The following is a 20451-nucleotide window of genomic DNA, read 5'->3' as shown; positions in this document are numbered from 1 at the left end:
TGGCTCCCGCAGGGGAGCAGGAAACTGCGACTGCAAGGCGCCGTTAGCTGCCCTCACCGCAACAATGGTGCAACACTCGGCAAGAGATTTCAAAGCACCTGACACCCAGGGGGGCCGACCTCACCAATGTGAGGGGGGGTCGGTGCCATCAGCCATTTCTCAGCTGAGCCACCGAAAGCGCAAGTGACTTTCACACTGTGAGTCAGGGACATTGCCAGGGACAGAACCCAGGAGAGCTGACACCCAACCATCCTGCACCCCACTATAAACCACTACACCCCAGTCCGCTCCCAGAGCCAGGGATAGAACCCAGGAGACCTGACACCCAGCCCCCCTGCTCTAACCGCTAGACCCCACTCCCCTCCCAGAGCTGGGGATAGAACCCAGGCAGCGTGATGCCCAGCTCCCCGCTTCTTTAACCCACTAGACCCCCATTCCTCTTGTGTACCCCACTCACCTTGTAGAGCTGGGGATAGAACCCAGGAGTCCTGATGCACAGCCCACCCCCACTCTAACCACTGACCACACACTGCCTCTCTACCCCTTCCTCTGCCTGCCTCCCCCTCCCAAGCACTGTGTGCTGTTCCCCAGCTGGGGCGGTCTCCTTTGGGTCGGCGGGGCCATGCTTGGACGAAGGAGCGATGACGGCCGGTCAGCAGACCCAACGGGGGGACGCTGGGAGACGGCAAAGCTGCCCTGCCCCCCTCTCACCACTCAGCCTGCCCCATGCTGCCGGTGCCAGGGGCAGACTCAGCCTGGGGGACAGCAGCTGGGGAGGGTCAACGGGGGGCGCCCCCAGGGGCAGCGTGGGGTTGCTCTCCCCAGCCGGTTCGATCCGTCCTCCCATCGGGGGGTCGGTGAGCGCGGGCCAGCTCACCAATTGAAATTTACAGTGCAGTGTGTCGGAGGCGCAGCCGTGGGGCCGGGCTGTGGGGCCTCGGGGCTTCCTCTCAGAGCCCGCGCTGGAGCCCGGTGCCTGCTCCCCCTGGGCGTGGGTGTCCCGGGAAGGGCTCCGGGAGATGCCGCAGCCTCCTCAGCTGGGGCTGACCTGGCTGGAGGAGACGGACGAGACCTCGGTTTTCTGGGCGGAGCTGGACACGTCGGACTCGTCCGTGATGGGTTTCCCACACACCGTCTCCATGATGCAGGCGCGGAACTGTTCGGGGAGAGAGCGCCACCCCCCTGCACCGTTAGACTGGCCGGGGTGGTCCAGCTGGCCACCCCCGGGGGGGCAACTGCCCACAGGATGCTTCCATCCAGCCCCCGGTAGCCACATCCGCCCCCCTCTCAGCAAACCTGCTCCACAAAGGGTCGCGGCACGCCCCCTGCCCCCTGCACAGGGACGCCGTTTGGCAGAGCACGTGCTTCTGGCTGTGGGTTGGAGCATCCCGAAGGGGGACCGGGGTCATTGCTGCGCTGCCCCCCACCCGGGTCAGGCGCCTGCTGCTAGCCCTCTGGCCTCGGCTCGCGGGCTGCCACAAGGAAGTGCCCACACGCCTGGGGGGGTCTGCGTTGCCATGTTAGGCTCGTGCTGTGAGGTGGTGCCGAGAGCCCTCTCTCTCAGTGCCCGCCTGGCGGGTCTGGCCAATCCTCAGCCTCCAGCTGACCCCCGAGTTGGGGTGGGGGAGGAATTTCCCCCCAGATTGGCAGGGACCGAGGGGGTTTCGCCTTCCTCAGCAGCATGGGGCGAGGTCTCCGGCTGGCCTCGCCTGGGCAACTCACGCCTAATCAGCTCGGGTGGCAACTAGGCTGATGGAGGAATTTCTACCGGCGGCTTAGCACTGTCTACACCAGGGCTGACATCGGCTTAATTACCTCCCACAAGACGAGGCATTTTTCACAGCCCTGAGCAAGTTGGCTAAGCTGACCTCACTTTGTCGTGTAGACCAGGCCTCGGTCTCCCCTGTTCTCTGCCTGTGGCTCCCCGAGGAACAAAGTCATTGGGCTCCCCGTAGGGTGTCTGGGGGCTGGTCATGGCCTTCGCGAGGCAGGCAGCCACACTTGATAATCTAACGGGCCCTTCTGGCCTTAAACTCTATGACTCCTAGGCCCAGACTCTCTGCCTGCCCTCTGCTCTCCTCCCGGGTACAGTGCTGGCCATGCCCTCTGCCCCCCAGGCCATGTCCTGGGAACCCGGAGCAGGGACCCGAGCAGAACCTGGCGTCAGCACAGCCCCATTGCCCTGCCCTTGCTCTCAGCCAGGCCTGATGTCGGGCCCATGGTTAATATCATGACCCAGTGACCGCCAGGGCAGGCTCCGTGCACCCCTCCGGGCAACCACCCCACTTCTCCAGATCCGATCCTGGCTGTACCTGGGAAGGGACTTGGGCTGCTCCAGATCCCGCTCTCAGGGACCCCCCCGGGACGTGGGCCGGGGCAGGCCTGGTCCGTGGCGCACGCCGAGCCACGCTGCCCACCAGGGACGGAAGGAAGGAAACGCTCACCTGTTTGTTCATGAAGCAGTAGATGATGGGGTTATAGACACAGGAGCTCTTGGAGAAGAAGGCAGGGACGGTGACGAGGCGCAAGTCGAGGCCATGGTTGCGGTTGTTCACTATATACATGGCCATGGCCGCGTAGGGCACCCAACAGACGCAGAAGGAGCCCACCATCACCACCACCATGCGGGACACCTCCCTCTCCGCCTTCTGGGTGGTGGCTGACTCTTGCTGCTGGGCCGCTACCTGCAGGCAACCCACCAGGGCCCCCGGGCGTGAGCAGGAGGCTCCCAGGCACCCCTTCCCTAGCCCCCTCCTCCACCGGGGTAGCTCCGGAGAGCCGGGCTGCTGAGCCAGGGTAGGATCGGCCGGACGGTCCCTCGTCTCCTCGTGGCAGGTCTGATTTCCCACCCCGCTGCTCGCCTGGCCCCAGCTCCGACTCCAACGGGGAGAAGGTCATCCCCGGGGGCTTCCTCCAGGAGTCACAATGCCCCATCCGCCCGGGCTTTAGTTACCAGAAACACACGCTTCTTTGAGACCGAGTCTGAGAGCAGGGCACTCGCAGCCACTGGCATGAGCCGCTCTCCCTGTGGGGGCAGCAGGCCCTGACTGTGGGTTACAGACCAAGCCCACGAACCGGTCCCTGCAGCCATGGGTATTAGAAAAGCAACTCTGAACTGTCCCAGTGGTGGGGGCTCTGTGGAGGACACCTGTCCGTCCGTCTGTCTGGGCGCCTCTTTGGCACGCTCCTCACTAGACGGACCGGCATTTTCTAACATCGGAGACCAGCTACAGGCAAAATATCACCCGTTCAGACTGTCAGAGCTGCAAAGCAATCACACTCACCAGCGTGCAACCCTCCCGTCTCACACACACACCGCCCACTCGCCAGCGTGCAGCCCTCCCGTCTCACACACACACCGCCCACTCACCAGCGTGCAACCCTCCCGTCTCACACACACACCGCCCACTCGCCAGCGTGCAGCCCTCCCGTCTCACACACACACCGCCCGCTCGCCAGCGTGCAGCCCTCCCGTCTCACACACACACCGCCCACTCACCAGCGTGCAACCCTCCCGTCTCACACACACACCGCCCGCTCGCCAGCGTGCAACCCTCCCGTCTCACACACACACCGCCCACTCACCAGCGTGCAACCCTCCCGTCTCACACACACACCGCCCCCTCGCCAGCGTGCAGCCCTCCCGTCTCACACACACACCGCCCACTCGCCAGCGTGCAACCCTCCCGTCTCACACACACACCGCCCACTCACCAGCGTGCAACCCTCCCGTCTCACACACACACCGCCCGCTCGCCAGCGTGCAACCCTCCCGTCTCACACACACACCGCCCGCTCGCCAGCGTGCAACCCTCCCGTCTCACACACACACCGCCCGCTCGCCAGCGTGCAGCCCTCCCTTCTCACACACACACCGCCCCCTCGCCAGCGTGCAGCCCTCCCGTCTCACACACACACTGCCCGCTCGCCAGCGTGCAACCCTCCCGTCTCACACACACCGCCCGCTCGCCAGCGTGCAACCCTCCCGTCTCACACACACACCGCCCGCTCGCCAGCGCGCAACCCTCCCGTCTCACACACACACCGCCCGCTCGCCAGCGTGCAGCCCTCCCGTCTCACACACACTCCGCCCGCTCGCCAGCGTGCAACCCTCCCTTCTCACACACACACCGCCCACTCACCAGCGTGCAACCCTCCCGTCTCACACACACACCGACAACTCACCAGCGTGCAACCCTCCCGTCTCACACACACACCGCCCGCTCGCCAGCGTGCAACCCTCCCGTCTCACACACACACCGCCCACTCACCAGCGTGCAGCCCTCCCGTCTCACACACACACCGCCCGCTCGCCAGCGTGCAACCCTCCCGTCTCACACACACACCGCCCGCTCGCCAGCGTGCAACCCTCCCGTCTCACACACACACCGCCCGCTCGCCAGCGTGCAACCCTCCCGTCTCACACACACACCGCCCGCTCGCCAGCGTGCAACCCTCCCGTCTCACACACACACCGCCCGCTCGCCAGCGTGCAACCCTCCCGTCTCACACACACACCGCCCACTCACCAGCGTGCAACCCTCCCGTCTCACACACACACCGCCCGCTCGCCAGCGTGCAACCCTCCCGTCTCACACACACACCGCCCACTCGCCAGCGTGCAGCCCTCCCGTCTCACACACACACCGCCCGCTCGCCAGCGTGCAACCCTCCCGTCTCACACACACACCGCCCGCTCGCCAGCGTGCAACCCTCCCGTCTCACACACACACCGCCCACTCGCCAGCGTGCAACCCTCCCGTCTCACACACACACCGCCCGCTCGCCAGCGTGCAACCCTCCCGTCTCACACACACACCGCCCGCTCGCCAGCGTGCAACCCTCCCTTCTCACACACACACCGCCCACTCACCAGCGTGCAGCCCTCCCGTCTCACACACACTCCGACAACTCACCAGCGTGCAACCCTCCCGTCTCACACACACACCGCCCGCTCGCCAGCGTGCAACCCTCCCGTCTCACACACACACCGCCCGCTCGCCAGCGTGCAACCCTCCCGTCTCACACACACACCGCCCGCTCGCCAGCGTGCAACCCTCCCGTCTCACACACACACCGCCCGCTCGCCAGCGTGCAGCCCTCCCTTCTCACACACACACCGCCCCCTCGCCAGCGTGCAGCCCTCCCGTCTCACACACACACCGCCCGCTCGCCAGCGTGCAGCCCTCCCGTCTCACACACACACCGCCCGCTCGCCAGCGTGCAACCCTCCCGTCTCACACACACACCGCCCGCTCGCCAGCGTGCAGCCCTCCCGTCTCACACACACTCCGCCCGCTCGCCAGCGTGCAGCCCTCCCATCTCACACACACTCCGCCCGCTCGCCAGCGTGCAACCCTCCCGTCTCACACACACACCGCCCGCTCGCCAGCGTGCAACCCTCCCGTCTCACACACACCGCCCGCTCGCCAGCGTGCAGCCCTCCCGTCTCACACACACACCGCCCGCTCGCCAGCGTGCAACCCTCCCGTCTCACACACACACCGCCCGCTCGCCAGCGTGCAACCCTCCCGTCTCACACACACACCGCCCGCTCGCCAGCGTGCAACCCTCCCTTCTCACACACACACCGCCTGCTCGCCAGCGTGCAACCCTCCCGTCTCACACACACACCGCCCACTCACCAGCGTGCAGCCCTCCCGTCTCACACACACTCCGACAACTCACCAGCGTGCAACCCTCCCGTCTCACACACACACCGCCCGCTCGCCAGCGTGCAACCCTCCCGTCTCACACACACACCGCCCGCTCGCCAGCGTGCAGCCCTCCCGTCTCACACACACTCCGCCCGCTCGCCAGCGTGCAGCCCTCCCATCTCACACACACACCGCCCGCTCGCCAGCGTGCAACCCTCCCGTCTCACACACACACCGCCCGCTCGCCAGCGTGCAACCCTCCCGTCTCACACACACCGCCCGCTCGCCAGCGTGCAGCCCTCCCGTCTCACACACACACCGCCCGCTCGCCAGCGTGCAACCCTCCCTTCTCACACACACACCGCCCACTCACCAGCGTGCAGCCCTCCCGTCTCACACACACACCGCCCGCTCGCCAGCGTGCAGCCCTCCCATCTCACACACACTCCGCACACTTGCTAGCGGACAGGTGCCCTGGGAACCAGCAGCATGACCTGGCTCTCACCGTCCTGTCTCTCTGCAGCGGGTACTTACGGCTCGCAGGGCGCCCAGCAGCTGGGAGTAGGAGAAGCAGATGAGCGAGAAGGGCACGACGAAGCAGAAGATGAAGAGGAACCAGGTGTAGTATTCGCTCCTGTACTTGGTCCCCACCGTGTACCAGTCTGGGCCGCACGAGCACTGCAGGCCTTCGGGGATGAACCTGCAAGACAGAGGGCACGGCACTTCCCCAGAGCTTGCTCGGCCTTCTGCAGCCGGCACAGCCCACCACCTCCGCTGGCCAGGGCCGGCGGGATGGGCAGGGCCAGCCGCCCCCCGCCCCGTTTGGCGTGGCTTGTTCCCCAGCAGAAAGCAGTCCCTCTGCTCCCGGGAGCACAGCGATTGCACAGGCAAGGGGGAGAAGGTTCCTTGCTCCCAGGCCGATCGTGAGCCTGGCTACTACATCCATGTGCGAGCAAGAGAGGAATCAGAATGACGAGATTTTGAGGCCTGACGGCTCCTGACCTCTCAGGCCGGGAACACGTCCCAGGACCGGCGCGTGCCCTGCCCAGCCAGAGCTCGAGCCCAGAGATCAGACCGAATAGCCCAGCCCCCTGTGCTGCCATCGGGGCGGCAGCCCAGGTGCGAAGCCGGCGCTTGGCAAAGCTGCCTCTGAACCAGTTCGGCGCGAGAGGCTTTGCACACCACCAGCTCCCTGCAGAGCTGGCTCACGGCTCAGCCTGCCAGGCACTCTGCCATGGGGCTGGGGAGGCCCCCCACATCTGCTCCCTCTTGGCAGGGGCGTTTGCCAGGCGATGCCACGAGGCTGGGCAAGGTGATTGGAAAGAGGCAGGCCCAGGGCACACTAGGGCGGCTGGTCAGGGGAGCTTCCTCCTCCCTCTCGAACGCCCCTGCCCCCAGCTCCCTGCCCGGCTCCTACCGGCTCCACCCGAAGTAGGGTGGGATGGAGACACCGATGCCGATGACCCAGGTGGCCGCCACCGCCATCAGGGCGTGCTTGGAGCTGAAGCGGAAGTTCCCGAAGGGCTTGCAGATGACGATATAGCGCTCAAAGGCCAGGAAGGCCAGGGACCACCCGGTGACCAGGCCTGGGGAAGGCACAGGGAGATTAACCCATACAGCCCCAGAGCCCAGCATCCCCCTGCAGCCTCCAGCCTCTCCCTGTGCCCAGATGACACTGCCAGGGACCCCCGAACCCACCTCGCTGGTGTCCTGGGGTGCAGGGACAGGATACTGAGAGGAGCTCAGCTGACGTGAAGCTGTCCTGTTGAACCTCTGCCCCATGTTTCTCCCTTTTCTCCAGTAGCCAGACCCCTGCTTCCCCACCACAGACACTTCTGGACACAGGTGGCGGGGTGGGGGACGGCCAGTTCTCCGCATGCATTTGTTGCACGCAGAGTGACCCAGGGAAACAGCTGGTGGAAACTCCCCTCGCATCTCAGCAGGGCTGGGGAGCCGGGTGAGTTTATCTGGGGACGGGAAGGGGCGGGTCGCAGCAGAAGCTGCCTGGAAAGTCATTTCGTCCCCCTTCAGCTCGTCCCCCTGGATTGTGGAACATCCACCGGACTCGGGTTTGGCTTTGGAGCGAAGCCAGCGGTGACAGCAGCCTGGTCACCCCAGGGGCCAGTTTGTGAATGAAGGTGAAAATCTCTGGCCCCGATCCTGCAACTGGATCTGCCAGGCTGCCATGGTCACCTGCCCTTCTGCAGCCTAGCACAGCAGCTCTCCCAGGGCTGCAGCCTGTCTGCACAGGGCTCCCCTGGACTGGCTCCGTCCAGCCTCCGGTGAAGGCAGCAGGAAATCGCCCCTCGTGGGTGTTGGGCCCTTCGGGAACTATGACGCTGCCATGCATTCAGAGCTTGCGCCCGCTCTGATGCCTGGCACTGCGGGGACCGGAGAAGATGCAGTAAAGGACAGCAACAGGATGGCTGAAGAGGGTTCCCACCCCGACCCTGCCTGCCCTGGGGCTTCCCTGGGAATATGGAGGTGCCTGCTCTCCTCTCCAGATGGATTCCTCAGCTCTTCTCCCACCCCGTCCCAGTTCCCATCTCCACCCGGAGCGGTAGGTCATGTGGGCATCCCAGGGGAACCACAGAAGGTTGGCCCAACACCTTAAGCCTGGGGGCCCCATCCCCGCTGACTGCCTGCCAGCGTCCCCCCCTTGTTGCTCTTGATTTCCCCTAGGGACATCCCACCCCCATTCGGTTCTACTTGGGCCTGATCGTTAAAAGAAACCAGCTGCCTAATTGTGCTCACAGGACCATAAGCACGGCCAGACTGGGCCATCCAGCCCAGCATCCTCTCTGCTAACAGTGGCCAGTGCCGGGTTCCCCAGAGGGAACGAACAGAACAGGGCAATCTCGAGTGATCCAGCCCCTGTCGCCTACTCCCAGCTCCTGGCACTCAGAGGCTTGTGATCACAGGGCCCGATAGCCCAGAGCAGCTGTGTGCGTGTGCAGTCCCCCAATTTGCACGAGCCGTCAGGGCGACCGGCCTTTCCGCACAAGTTTTGTGCCTGCAAAGGGGCGCGTCAGGCTTTTAAAACGCCTTGGATCTGCACCCCGGGGCTGCCCAGCGCTTCCTGCCTCCGCTCGCGTCTGCCTCGTCCCCAGAGCAGCCCCCGCTGCGGAGCGGCCTCCCCTTGAGGCCCCGGCGGCGGGGGAGGGAAGCAATTAGAAAGTAAAGGCAGACCCTCAGCTGGTGCAAATGGCTGGAGGTCCACCGGCTTCACTAGTGCCCCCCAGTGCCCCCCCTCTGAGCCCACGCCGCAGCCCACGGCTGCTGGGACCCCCCTGGGGCCTGCCCGCGGCCCCTCTCCCTGAGTTACCTGCGACCGAGCCGAGGAAGGCCTCCAGGGCGCAGACTTGCCGCCCGAAGATGAAGTAGCCCTGGGAGCTGGCGATGAAGACCGTGAAGACGGAGAAGGTGCAGAAGATGAAACCCCCCAGGCAGATGTTGACCAGGATGTAGTTGAGCGGCTGGCGCAGCTTCTTGTACTTGATGGTGACCACGAGGACGATGGCGTTGAGGGGCACGCCGGCGAAGAACACGAAGCCCATGAAGGCCGTCTGGAAGTAGAAGGCCCAGAGCGGGGCGATGTGGTACTGGGGCCCGTCCCAGGGCCCCACCGAGGAGATGTTCTCAAAGAGGTAAAAGTCTTCTTCCCCCGACATCCTGCTGGCCGGGAGCGCTGCACGGAGCCTGCCCCGGCTCCCTTCCCCCTTCTAATATACAATCCCCGAGGGGACAAGCCACTTAAGGGCTCATGGGGGGATCAGGCATTAAGCCTGAGCTTCCTATGGACAAAGTTTGGGATTAGGGGCGCTAAGCCCCTTACCTCCTGTCCCCTAAACCCCCTGAGAGGGTAATCTTGTTGGCTGCGCAGCCGGGAGCCGATTGTGTGGACTCTAGGGGATTCCGGGGGGAGAAAGGGCAGGGGGCGGCTGGCAGCCTGCTTCTGTTCAGTGGGGCTGGGTGGACGGACCTCAGGGAGGTGGGTCGTGGGGGCCGTGAATCCAGAGGCACCCCAGTGGGCGGCTGTCACCTGCCTCCCTCTTTTCCGCCAGGAGACGGAGCAGTCCCGGCAGGTGCATCCTGCTCCGTGCACCCCAGCGCGTTCCCCCTCGGACCCTGTCCCAAGCCATTTGAAAGGGGGCTCCCAGCCTTTCCCTTTGGGGTCTGTGGCTCCGCCGGGCTCTCGCGGCAGGAGAGATCTGGAGCCTACATTTCCTGTTGCCGTCTTTCCCCCCCTCTCCCATCCTGCCGGGCTCAGCACGTGCCCAAACAGCTGGGGGAGGGTTGCCCACACTGTGCACGTGTAACGAGGCTGGTTCTGGTGGGACACTTCTGAGAGTGACAATTCAGGACAAATTGCTGCAAGCAGGGCAGTTACAGCCCCGGACTGGTGGGTCTCCACCTCTAAGGCACCAAACCAGCCAGACAGAGAGGACGTCGGTCTCACCCCACCGGCTAACCACAAGTCACACAAGCAATTCCCTTAGACACTCCAGTTTCCCAGTATCACCACCAGGGCCACCCATTATGGGGACGACTGGTTATGAAAACCAAGACCCCAGTGAAAGGAAAACGGTTCTCTCGATCCCAAAGGACCAAGCCCCAGACCCAGGTCAATATACAAATCAGATCTTACCCACAAATCCCGCTGTTGCCAATCCTTTAGCATCTAAAATCTAAAGGTTTATTCATAAAAGGAAAAAAGATACAGACGAGAGCTAGGATGGGTGAGATGGAATCAATGACATCCAGTGATGGCCAAGTTCTTGGTTCAGGCTTGTGGCAGTGATGGAATAAACGGCAGGTTCAAATCCAGTCTCTGGAGAACGTCCCCAGCTGGGAGGGGTCATTCAGTCCTTGGTTCAAAACTTCAGTTTGTAGCAAAGTCCCTCCAGAGGCAGGAAGCAGGATTGAAGACAAGATGGAGATGAGGCATCAGCCTTTTATAGTCTCCTCCAGGTGTAAGATCCCCTCTTTGTTCCTACTGTGGAAAATTACAGCAAAATGGAGTTTGGAGTCACATGGGCAAGTCACATGTCCCTGCATGACTCAGTTTGCCAGCGGACGCCACTGCTTACATGTTAGTTTGAACGTTTTCAGGAGAGCTCAGATGTGGATTGGTGTCTCCCAAAATCCATTGTCAGTTAAGTGTTTCTTGATTGGAAATTTGCAAATTTCTTTCTCTAGAAACTGACCAAGTGCTTTACTAAGGCTACTCAGGGCTAAATTCAGTGCCTTGCATAATGTAAGGCTACTTAGAATCAAGCACATTGAGATACAAGTACATAGCCAATGTTCATCACTTCAACTACAACAACGGTACACCCATACAGACAGCATAATCCTACCCAGCCAGTCCTAACCTTTCCATAGACACCTCACACGACAACCTCTGTACAATATTTGCTGCAAATATATAACAGTGGTTGCAACAGGGGTCTACAGTTACAGATTATGTCAATAACATCACAGCATGGCACCAAAATGGAGCATGGGGGGAGGACAGTGTGGCGGTGAAGTGACCGGGGCCCGGGGCTGCCCGACGCAGCGGGGATGTGACCGGGGCCTGGGGCTGCCCAGCGTGGCAGGGAGGTGACCGGGGCATGGGGCTGCCCGGCACAGCGGGGCCCTTACAATACCCTAGTATAGCACAGCAGTGCCCAAACCTGGTTTCCAAGGCCACAACTCAGCTTCCCCGGGGTCGCCTCTCCTTTGCATATTAACTGGCACCAGCTGAAACATTCCAACCCCTGAGATCAGCTCGGCTTTGGCAGCCGAATAGAAACTGTAGCGGAGCCGGCCATGGAAACCAGCCGCCCGCAATGTTGGGTGTCAGAGCAACATGGGTGGGGAGCTTTGGGGAGGCACTTAGGGACTCCAAGGGCCACCCCTGGCTTTTGCGCTAAGATCGGCCAGGCAGGAGAAGACCCCAAACCATCTGGCTCTATTGAGCATCAGAAAAGTTTGCAGTGGGGGAACCTTAATCGTTCCCATCCAGCTGTGACGTGGCCTTGGCAGCCAGGCTGGGCACAGCCATGGATTTTAGGCAATAAAATTCCTCCTCCTCTTCACTGAGCTCCTCTTCTTGGGGGTTTCAGAGTAACAGCCGTGTTAGTCTGTATTCGCAAAAAGAAAAGGAGTACTTGTGGCACCTTAGAGACTAACCAATTTATTTGAGCATGAGCTTACATGATTCTGGCAGATCCCCCAACCATTAAAAATGGGCTTGTCCGGGATTTGAACCCGGGACCTCTCGCACCCAAAGCGAGAATCATACCCCTAGACCAACAAGCCAGCTGGGAAAAGCATTTGCCAGATGTTGTCTTAGAGGAGACCTTGGCAGTGCTGGCAACCACAAGACCATGTGGCCTCTGAGGTTTAAGCAGCTGAAGAGCAATCTCCCCCGGCTCCTCGGCACACTTTACAGCATTTACAGTTTACACGTTGGGTGGCTCAGACACAATAGCCACTAGACCCTGAGTCAAGCCACTTCCAGCAAACCAGAGCCCCACAAAACCAATCCCTGGCTGCTTAAGGGGCCCGTTGCTTGCATCTCCCTTTAGGAACGTTGCTGCGTTGGCGATAAGCCATGCTGAGAGGGGGGAGCTGTGACAGAACACACCCCGTGTTCACAGCCTGCACACTGGTTTGCACGAGGGATGCCTCGTGAGCTGTTTAAAAACTCAGCATTTGCTGATCAGTAGCAGCCGGGCGCCGTGCACGGCGCAGCCTGACATGTGACGTTGTAAACACGAGCAGAAATCAGGACTAATAGCAGGTTTTCCAGAGACGTCTGGGGAGTGGTCAAACCAGTTCCTCAGGGCAAGCCGACGCCTCGGCCAGGTGTAAACAAGGCCTGTAGGCCATTACCTGCTCAGTGCCCGTTCTTGGGTGGGGCAAAAAGCTACGTCTTAGCAAAGAAACAGCATAGGGTTCCTGTCCTCACAGACGGCCTGTCGTCAGGCTCCCAGCTGGAGATGGGGGGACAGGACTATACAAAGGAGGGGCAGACACCCCTCTCCGTCCCCCTGCCCATCGCATTCTCTGCACCGGAAAAGACAAAGGAAGCCGCTGTTGGACTCTGGAGGAGGCGTCCTGACCTCAAGGGGCTGCTCAGGGAGATTGCTGGAGGCACCTGGCCAAACAACTTTGCTTTGACTCTAATAGAGTATGTGAAGTTGGGCACCCGTAAATGTCTTATCTTTATTTTTCTTGTGTCTGACTCTTACTCCTCCTTCCTGGGCCTCACTGAAAATCACTCTTTGTAGCTAATACACTTGATTTGTTGTTTTAGCTAATCCAGTGTGTTAAGTTGAACTGTCTGGATAACTACTTAAAATAATAAGCTGGGATATTGTTCCCTTAGAGTAATAATAGGCACAAAATATTTGTGATGTCCAGGAGAGGGCTGGGCCATGCAGGACATCAGTTTCTGGGGGAAATCTGAGGACTGGGGGTGTGTTGGGTCACCCTGCAGGAGAACCCAGGCTGGTAAGAGCCGGGCTGTGGCTGGCTGCTGATCACGCACAGATGTCGCTGGGAGTGACTTGCATGCGGGAGGCTGTTCGTGAGCAGTGCAGGACTGGAGGCCACAGCAGCAAAGCGGTGTAAAGAGCACCCCAGGTTAGAGGGCAGGGGTGACACAGCTACTCGTTATCTGGATTCTGCCCTGGGTATGGCACAGGAGCCCATTCTGAAGCTGGGGGAGGGAAAGCCAGGTGCCTCAGGAATGGATTGCAGCCCCATTCATGGTCAGCCTGCCCCGAGAGCAGAACATTCCCAGATCTCAGGGATATTGGCGCTTGTGCCCGGCTGTGACGTTCCCCTTGGTTTGCAGTAGCCGGTAAGGGAGTGGCATTGGGTGTGAAGAGGTGTGACCTTCCCTCATCTGTCTCCATGTGCTCACTGCACGGGCAGGGCAAGCTCACTGGGGCAGCAGCAGTGCTGACCCCTAGACAACTAACCAGGTCCCAGCTGGGGGCAATGGGAGGTTTTCGGGCAGTGGGTCAGGTGTCTGGAGTGAGCCCCTGAGACAAAGTGGGAATTTACTGTAATATTTTTATTAAGCTGATATGTGCCTCAGTTTCCCCTATATTGTGCTTGACTACCCAGTGTGGCCGAGGCCGACCTTATATCAGTGGAGGACCCAAGAAGTCAATGGCAAATCCAGTCACCAGGACAGTGCCCCAGAGGTAGATGGATTTCCCAGCCCCTCAGCAGGGAGCTGAGCAAAGACCCCAGCTGAAGCACAAAGGACTGGGAAGGGGTGAGGTGCAGGGTACAGCCAGCTGCTGTAGGGAGACAGGGCTCTCACCTGGGACCTGCCCAGGGAGCTCAGACTGAGACAGAGCCAGACCACAGCATTCACCGCAGCTTGGCTGGGCTCTGGGCTGGCCAGATGGACTTGGGCCATGCTCTAACCATGCCAACTGAAGGTCCCTGTGCCTAACACCCCCGACTGGTGTGACAACGGCATGTGAGTCGTTGTGAATGCTCGGAGAGGTGCATCAGTCCCGGCGTAGTGGCCAGGTCTCTCCAGGGTCTGTCTCCGCAGGACTTCTCTGTAATGCTTTCACCCTATGAATAAATGGGGCTGCTTCAAAGGAGCCGGATGGTAACATAACCACAGCGATACACTGGGCATCGCCTTTGGGGAGAGAGCAAAGTGCAGACGCCAGCCTTTCGGGCAGTCTGGCTTGCTGGGGATATTACAATATAGTCATGGAACTGTGCAGCCTGAAAAAACCCCTGTCAGGAGGGAGACAAATGCAGCCTGCTTGCACCATAAGCAAGAATCACATCCCTAGACCAACGAGCTGTGAAAGGGGACACTGGCAGTGCTGGAAACCAAAAGCACAAATTATTCTCTGTATATGTGGAGCCTATAATTAAGGCTGTCAAACTGTCCCATAGTGGCTCACGGGCGCGAGTCCCAGCCTCACCGCAGACTGTTAAGAACCAGCCCACAAACCCCAATTTGGTTGTGAGTTCTATACTTCGATTTCACCAATTATCAAGTGTAAACTCCCTCACGTGGGGTCACAGACAGTCCCCGGGGGGTACGCCGATCTGTCTGGCCACCCAAGTCAGCTTCTCTTTGTGATAGATGGTCCCTTACATCAAAGAGCACAGCAATATTCAGATTACTCCGTCACTTGCCCCAGGTCAGTTGCACCTTATGTAAGTGGGGGAATAGTCCCGTTATTATGGGGAACTTTCCTGGCTTCTGCACTACCCCGGGGAAGTGGGCTAGCGAAAGGATCTGAGTCCTCGCTCCCACTTCCTTTACCCAGTGGCCTCCCTGCCCCTGAGGACTCCCCTTCCACTCTCCTGTCTGGCAGAGTCCTCGTAACCCCAACAAGGCTGGGCCCAGGATTCCTGGGGAGCTCAACCCCCAAACCTGCTGCTCCAGTGGGGGGGGCGGCTCCCGGGGGCCCTGCACGGGGCCAGCGCCAGCAGGGCCAGAGCAGGGGATCCAGAGAGCCCTTAAAGGGGCCAGTTCCTGCTCCCCCAGCTGCTTTCCTGCCCCTCCCCCCCCAAGGAGACAGACTGCCTAAGGGCTTTGTCCTTTTCCAGGGAAGGCACCCTGAATCCCAGCCCTGTTCCTCCAGCCTCCACCAACACCCCACTTCTCAGCTGCTCTGCGGGGCCCGACGCTGGCTGGCCAGGTGCCAGCTCATGCCAAGGTCCCCATCCCTCAGTGGAACGCTGACGGCTCCATGGTTGGGCCCAGGCTGGCTCCCCTGGATGTTGTATTGTTCAGACAGGTATTAGCATTATCAGGGGGTGGGGAGTGTTCAGGCTTTATTGAAAGCTTGTGAGGTGCTGCCGGCCTTCATCTCACCTGTAACAGCTGTAGCCCATTGTGACACCGCACCCCGTATTCTTCACAGTGATATTATTAGGATATGATTATGGCATAGTTATGATGTATTTCATGCAAAATAAGTCATGTGAGGTGTCATTGGAAAGGTGATTTGCTGAATATGATTCTCTGTTTGTCTGCCTGTATCATTTTGGTCTCTGAAGTTATGAATATTGACTCTGTCTCTGCATTTCCAATGTAGTTACACCTGGGGAACGCCCACTAGACAAGATGCTTTCAGTCTAGATAGTGCATGGGGAACGGCCTATTCAGGGCAATGGGCCATTAAGAAAAAACAGTAGACCTTAGGAGAACCTTATCTCCCATCCGGGGAGCCTTCCTGAGAAGGCTACGGATGCCTGTGAGTTATGGCGGCTAGGACTCCACAGGAACATGTGACCAGGCCACATGATGCTGGACTCCATCTTGGGATGTCATTGTTTTTCTACAGACTGATCTGGGAACCAAGCTTTGGAACAAAGGGTTCCCACCATATGCCAAAGCTATATAAGGCAGGGAGTGACATCATCTGGGTTCTTCCCTCCCCATGCAAGAAGACTCCTGGAAACACCTGAGGAACAAAGACTGAACTGGGGGAAGTGCTGGACCTAGGCTAAAGGGATTTCTAGCCTGTGAATGAAAGACCTGGGATTCCAAACTGTAAGCAAGTGCAGCTTGCCCCTTAAGTATCTGCAGCCTGCTCGTATCATCTCTTAGGGTGCAAATCTGCTAATTCATATCCACTGTACTTAGTATATTAAGTTTAGTTTGAGTTTTTTGTTTATTTGCTAGGTAATCTGCTTGGATCTGTTTGCTATCCCTTATAATCACTTAAAATCTATCTTTTGTAGTTAATAAACTTGGTTTTGCTTTGTGTAAGGGGACTGTTGCCCCCTTACTAACATTCAGTGGGGGTTTTTAGTTTTTAGTTGCTAGCTCCCACCACTAAAAAGGGGGAAGGGTCGATGGGGAATCAGGACCCTGAGACTGACAGCCCCCAGGAACAATGGGGAGAGGCCAATGCTCCAGGTCAGCCTGAATGACAGGGTGGGCAGGCTAATCAGGGGGTCAGGAGGCCAGGGAGGTCCCGTCCTCCGTGTGAGCTGGATTTGCCTGGGTCAGACAGAGTGGGGCCGAGCTAAGGAGAAGCAGGGGCCCAAGCTGAGCTGAGGAGCAGAGCTGGGCCAGATCCAGAGGGACCAGAAAAGCAGCCCAGAGAGAGCAAACCCTGTCCTGGGAGCAGAGCTGCAGCAACCAGAGCCAGAGGCACAGCCCAGAGAGAGCAGAGCTGCAGCAACCAGAGCCAGAGGGGCTAGAAAGCAGCCCAGGAAGCAGGTCAGTGCTGGGAGCAGAGTCACAGAAGCAGCCGGCAGAGCAGACCTGTCCTGGGAGAAGAGCTGCAGCAACCAGAGCCGAAGGGGCCAAAGAAGCAGCCCAGGGAGCTGGAGGCAGAGCAGCAGCCCAGCAGAGACCGAGCGGTGCAGCCGGGGCTGGAGCAGTCCGGAGCTGGGTGCGGTGAGCAGCTGGGGAGAGTGAGGGGGACCCTGGGCAGCAGGCCCAGCACAGGGACACGCCTCAGCCAAGAGGCTCTGCAGGCCAGGTTTGGATTGTAACCCCGACAGGGCAGGGGCGACACTGGGAAGAAGGGTCCTACCACTTAGAGCCTGAGAGCGTGTGGCCACCACCAGAGCGAGTGTCCAACCCACAGCAGCCCTGCAGCACAGCCAGGGCCGGAGAAGAAGGCCTGGGACTTACAAGGAACAGACTGTGAACTGCCCTGACGTTCCAGAGACACTGTTTGTGATGTTCCCTGCCGCAGAGCGGGCTGATGTGTTTCCTCTAACCTCTCCCATTTTGCCTTATTCTTTTTAAAATTAATTGTTGATTAATTAACTTGCATTTGCTTTAACTTGTATGTAATGGTCAGTGGGTCAGAGAAGTGCCCAGTGCAGAGAGAGTACCCCAGAGTGGGGACACCCTAGCCCCTGTCCTAGGTGACCACAGCAGGGTTGGGGGTCGAGCCCCCCCAGGAATCCTGGGACCAGCCTTGTTGGGGTTATGAGGACTCTGCCAGACAGGAGAGTGGAAGGGGAGTCCTCAAGGGCAGGGAGGCCACTGGGTAAAGGAAGTGGGAGCGAGGACTCAGATCCTTTCGCTAGCCCACTTCACTGGGGTAGTGCAGAAGCCAGGAAAGTTCCCCACAAGAGCGGGACTATTCCCCTGCTTACATTTGTCTAAACCAGTGTGTGGGAATCATAACCCAGGGACAGAAGGCTGTTGCATAGTCCTCTCCACATTGAGGGAGAGGGTGAATTTTATGAGCTTATGCTGTACAGTTCCCTGTGCAGCTCCAGATGGTATAATTCTGGGTTTATACTCTAGAGGGGTGTGTGCCTAGGGATCTGGAAGTTGCCTTAACTGTAGCCTTCCCATGCAGGGGCTGGTCAATGAGCCTGCATGTAACTGCAGCTGGGTGAATGCTGGTGAAAGTGCAGGCTGGAGAGGGCTTTGCAGCTTTTCATAGCAATACAGTGTGAGAAGGAGCCCAGGCTGGTGGGTTGGGTGGCTCAATGGTACCCCAGTTCTAGGTGGATCCGGGGGGGAGCGGGGGACTCGTCACACCTGTATTGTAAGGTAATGTTTGAGAGTTTTGCTCTGTGAGAGAGTATCTCACCAGACGGGAGAGAGGCGTTAACTCGTGTGAAATGCTGGTCTCCAACAGAAGGTGGCCAGCTCTCACCCGGCGTCAGACCTCCCGTTCCTGGGCAAGCTCAGAGAGAAGCCAGCCAAAGGCCAGCTCCAGGCTCCTCTAACTGCAGCCAGCAGGCGGGACCCGGCACCACCTGACTTCAGGCCCAGACACGGAACTGGAGCTGGTTTCGTGGCCCTGATGGCTGAGCTCCTCCGGCCAGTGGGGAGAGGGGCAGCCATCCGGTCTCAGCCCCCTAGGCCTCTCTGCAGCGATCCACACTGGGGGCCAGGAGCTTCCGCTGGCTCGCCCGAGAGGTGGCAGGGTCGATGGGAAGGTGCTGAAACGGTTTGAGTCCTTCCTGGAGGGACACCCCCAAGGAGCAGTGATGGGAAACTGCCCCTACCCCCCAGCCCCCTCGCTTGTGGGGCTCCACCAGGGTCCGTTCTCTCTCTCTGGCCCTTTTCAACGTCTACATGCAACCACCAGGTGAACGGGCCAGAGCAGGACTGTACATTGCCTCGGTACAGTTGAATATTTACATTATCTTAGTAAGTTTGTTTCAATCGTTCATCACACTTTAGTTGCACAGATCAGAGAGAGAATCCGAACTCGGTCAATGGGCGTATGCAGCGTTGTTGTAGCCGTGTTGGTCCCGGGATATTAGAGAGACAAGGCGGGGGAGGTGATGACTTTTATGGGACCAACCTCCATTGGTGAGTGAGGCGAGCTTTCGAGCTCCGCAGAGGTCTGCTGCAGGCCCGGGACAGCGTGGCGTGTGCATGTCACCCCACGGGGGGGATACGCCATCCTTCGCTGTGCAGGCTGGCTGGGGGCAGGCAAGTGCCCGAGGCTCGGTAGGAAGGGACGTGAGAAGCAGGGTGCTGGGTATGAGAAGCCTCCATGGCCAGCTGTAGAGAATCCTTGCTCAGCGGGTGCCCTGAGGCTCAAGGCTTGTTTGTCCGGGCTGCAGCAGCAGCTGGCAGTTCCCTTCTGCTCTGCAGACTCCCCAGGAAGGCGGGGTGAGGCAGCAGCCAGCCCCTGTCAGTGTAACCCGATCACCAGGCTGCTGCTTTGCTGAGGTGGCATCTTGAGCAACAGCTGGAAAAACTGCTATAGGGTGGCTCGTTGGTCTAGGGGTATGATTCTCGCTTAGGGTGCGAGAGGTCCCGGGTTCAAATCCCGGACGAGCCCTGTTTTGCATTTTAGTGTGAGGAGGGTTTCCCAGAGAATTTTCCCTTCGCCTGAAGCAGGGTTGTGAGAAAACCCCCGGAGGCCAGTGATCCTGCCTGAATTGTTGGGTCCCGCCAGCCAGAGACTATCAGGGACAAATCCTCCCCCCACATCTTGTGGGTGCAAAGACACCACTTTGCTGGGTGCTGCCGCAGCAGGTCCGCATGTGTCCCGGTGGCAAGGTGGGAATTTCCTGCCATATCTCGGTGAAGGAGACCCATGGTGGCACTGACTTGCTTGCTCAGCGATCGCTCCCCACTTCCCAGGGCGGGGAAAGGGCTCAAATGCCGCTTTGGGGGCCGAGCGGGAGATGTGAGGGGGGCTGTCATGTGACTGTCTGGGTGGGATGAATGGGCTGGCCGAGACTGACCCAGATCAAGGGAGAGTCTGGAAAGACACTAGGAACCCCAAGGCTGGGAAATTCCAGCAGGCGGAAGGTGTGAGCTCAGCCTGGGTCTGCAGGAGCGGGACGATGGACCAGGAGGTGACGCGGCTGGGAATTGGATCAGACCTAGCCTTTGGGGAGACTCGGGAGCTCTCACCTGGGGCTGGCAGACAGAGACACGGGCCAGGGAGAGAGCGCTGGAAATGGATTCCCTGGCCGCTTGGCCGGGTGGTGCATGGGCTTGGCCAGCATGGACTGCCTTCTCCTTCCTCTCTCTGCGCTGACCTACAGACTTCCCAAGGCCGCGTCCAGTCGACTAATGAACCCTGCTCTGTTTGGGAACGGCTGCCTGGCGCCCCTGCACATGCTGGCTGCGGTGCCCTGGTCCCTGCAGAGTGGACAAGTCTCAGACCAGGCATCTGTCTCAGCTGGGCAGAGCTCGCGGCACGAAACAGGAGGGCGGGTGTCTCGGAGGCCGCGTGGCCTGCCCTGACGGACGCGTGGGCCCCGCTGGGGGTCTGTGGGATCCACGACAGGCCCATATTATTATATTCCAGTCACACCTACAGAACCCAGCCGAGCTCAGGACCCCGCTGTGCTTAGCACTGGA

The 20451-nt window shown here is 59.9% G+C and overlaps 1 protein-coding gene and 2 non-coding genes across 3 annotated transcripts; 1 reads left to right on the top strand and 2 right to left on the bottom strand.

Moving 5' to 3' along the window:
* Positions 1-1033: 1033 nt before the first annotated feature.
* Positions 1034-9328, bottom strand: OPN1SW (opsin 1, short wave sensitive). Its single transcript, XM_077837610.1, has 5 exons — positions 8983-9328; positions 7075-7243; positions 6192-6357; positions 2445-2684; positions 1034-1156 (listed from the first exon to the last, which is right to left on the bottom strand). Exons 1-5 carry the CDS (start codon positions 9326-9328, stop codon positions 1034-1036), a joined length of 1044 nt encoding a protein of 347 aa, XP_077693736.1.
* Positions 9329-11891: 2563 nt separating this feature from the next.
* TRNAP-UGG (transfer RNA proline (anticodon UGG)) lies at positions 11892-11963 on the bottom strand. Its single transcript has one exon. It is a non-coding gene; the product is annotated as a tRNA-Pro (tRNA).
* Positions 11964-19345: 7382 nt separating this feature from the next.
* TRNAP-AGG (transfer RNA proline (anticodon AGG)) lies at positions 19346-19417 on the top strand. The gene has a single exon. It is a non-coding gene; the product is annotated as a tRNA-Pro (tRNA).
* Positions 19418-20451: the final 1034 nt, after the last annotated feature.

This window comes from Eretmochelys imbricata, chromosome 1 (genome assembly GCF_965152235.1).
Source record: "Eretmochelys imbricata isolate rEreImb1 chromosome 1, rEreImb1.hap1, whole genome shotgun sequence".
Lineage (NCBI taxonomy): Eukaryota > Metazoa > Chordata > Testudines > Cheloniidae > Eretmochelys > Eretmochelys imbricata.
Note: the sequence above shows the minus strand (reverse complement) of the source record. Positions and strands in the feature narration are given on the sequence as shown.

Bases quoted from the DNA above. Each gene is read 5' to 3' on its own strand.
- OPN1SW (XM_077837610.1), bottom strand. From the start codon at position 9,328: ATGTCGGGGGAAGAAGACTTTTACCTCTTTGAGAACATCTCCTCGGTG. The intron at 6,358-7,074 runs GTAGGAGCCGGG...TCTGTCTTGCAG, and splicing joins CCCTACTTCGGGTGGAGCCG to GTTCATCCCCGAAGGCCTGC. The intron at 1,157-2,444 runs GTGAGCGTTTCC...CTCCCCGAACAG, and splicing joins ACTGCTTCATGAACAAACAG to TTCCGCGCCTGCATCATGGA.